The sequence below is a fragment of the Neomonachus schauinslandi genome, chromosome 15 (assembly GCF_002201575.2).
Source record: "Neomonachus schauinslandi chromosome 15, ASM220157v2, whole genome shotgun sequence".
Taxonomy (NCBI): Eukaryota; Metazoa; Chordata; class Mammalia; order Carnivora; family Phocidae; genus Neomonachus; species Neomonachus schauinslandi.
In genome coordinates this window covers 1,696,767-1,698,624 of record NC_058417.1, presented here as the reverse complement: position 1 = coordinate 1,698,624, position 1,858 = coordinate 1,696,767, and the positions used below count along the sequence as shown (strand labels likewise).

The 1,858-nt window shown below is 63.2% G+C and overlaps 1 protein-coding gene across 1 annotated transcript in view; it reads left to right on the top strand.

Annotated features, from left to right (window-relative positions):
• MINK1 (misshapen like kinase 1) overlaps positions 1-1,858 on the top strand; it is a 45,797-nt gene that overhangs the window by 38,615 nt on the left and 5,324 nt on the right. Inside the window, exons 16-17 of the mRNA XM_044921395.1 lie at positions 1,055-1,315; positions 1,745-1,830. Of these exons, the coding sequence (XP_044777330.1) occupies positions 1,055-1,315; positions 1,745-1,830 (347 nt within the window). The remainder of the gene's footprint in view (positions 1-1,054; positions 1,316-1,744; positions 1,831-1,858) is intronic.

Sequence of the window (1,858 nt, the reverse complement as noted above, 5' to 3'; positions counted from 1 at the left end):
CACCTGCACGCGATGCATGCGCACACGCACGCACACAGTACGTGCAGACATGCACACGTGCACACATGCACACACACAATACATGCACACACGTGCACACATGTACGCACACCTGCACGCGATGCATGCGCACACGCACGCACACAATACACGTGCACACAATACATGCACGCACACGTGCACACACGTACACATACCTGCACGCGATGCATGCGCACATGCACGCACACAGCACGTGCAGACGCGCACGCACACGTGCACATGCACGCACACAATACATGCACGCACACGTGCACACATGTACGCACACCTGCACGCGATGCATGCGCACACACACGCACATAATACACGTGCACACAATACACGCACGCACACGTGCACACACGTACGCACACCTGCACGCGATGCATGCGCGCACGCACGCACAGTACGTGCGCACACATGCATACATGCACGCACACGTGCACACACGTACGCACATTTGCACGCGATGCATGCGTACACGCACGCACATAATACACGTGCGCACAACACGTGCACGCACACGTGCACACTTACGCACACCTGCACACGATGCATGCGCACACACACGCACATAATACACGTGCACACAACGTGTGCACACACGTACGCACACCTGCATGTGATGCATGCACACACACTTGGGCACACGATACATACACAGACGCACGCACACGCGGGAGCTTCCTTCTGCATGCCTGTAGCACAGCTGTGCACTCACACGCATGCAGGCACACACGCGTGCACACCTACGCACACAGTACATGCGCATGCACAAGTACACGCACACACAATACATGCACACACATGCACCTGCACGCATGTACGCACACACCCCTCAGCCGGGGGTCACGGATCTCAGGGTATGGGGGCAAAGACAGCCACCTGCCTGCCGTGCATGAGTCTGGTCCTGTCCCACCTGTTCTGGGGCTTCCAGAACCCCTCTCCTCGGACGGACAGTTGGAAGCCAGAGGCTTTCCTCACCCCTTCCTCCCAGAGCGGGCAGCCCACCCTCCCTGGTCTTTCCCTGCAGAGCCTGGTGGCGCACCGGGTCCCACTGAAGCCATATGCAGCGCCTGTGCCCCGATCCCAGTCCCTGCAGGACCAGCCCACCCGAAACCTGGCTGCCTTCCCAGCCTCCCGTGAGCCTGACCCCGCCGTCCCCACGCCCACTGCCACGCCCGGCGCCCGAGGAGCCGTCATCCGCCAGAATTCAGATCCCACTTCCGAAGGGCCCGGCCCCAGCCCGAATCCCCCAGCCTGGGTCCGGCCCGATCCTGAGGCCCCACCCAAGGTAAGGGCCCTGCCTCAGGACCAGGAAAGAGGAGAGAAACAGGAAGGAAAGGAGGAGTTGCGGGGGGGTGGGCAAGGTGGAGATGGGGTTCCGGTCTGGAAGCGAAGAGACGGGCCAGGCACCTGCCCTGGGCCCTGTCCCGTGAGCTTATAGGCCAGAGGGCGGGCTGCCTGCTCCGGGACTGCGTCCCTGCTCCGGGGGCCCAGTGAGGGAACGGAAGCATGCCCAGGGCTTTTGGGGAGCCCCAGGGGGGCAGACTTGCTGGGCTGGAGTCCCAGCTTCGTGACAGTGGAAAATCCGCGAGCTTCCCTAACCTCGGTTTGCGGGTCCGCGGAAGCCGGGGAGAACACCTGTTGGGGCCGAGGCGAGGATGCATTTGAGGGGCGGCCAGCAGGGCGCTGGCACCATGCGCTGACCCCCCCGCTTCAGGTGCCTCAGAGGACCTCCTCGATCGCCGCTGCCCTCAACACCAGCGGGGCCGGAGGGGCCCGGCCCACTCAGGCTGTCCGCGCCAGGTAGCCCCCGGGGGGGGGGGGGGGGGTT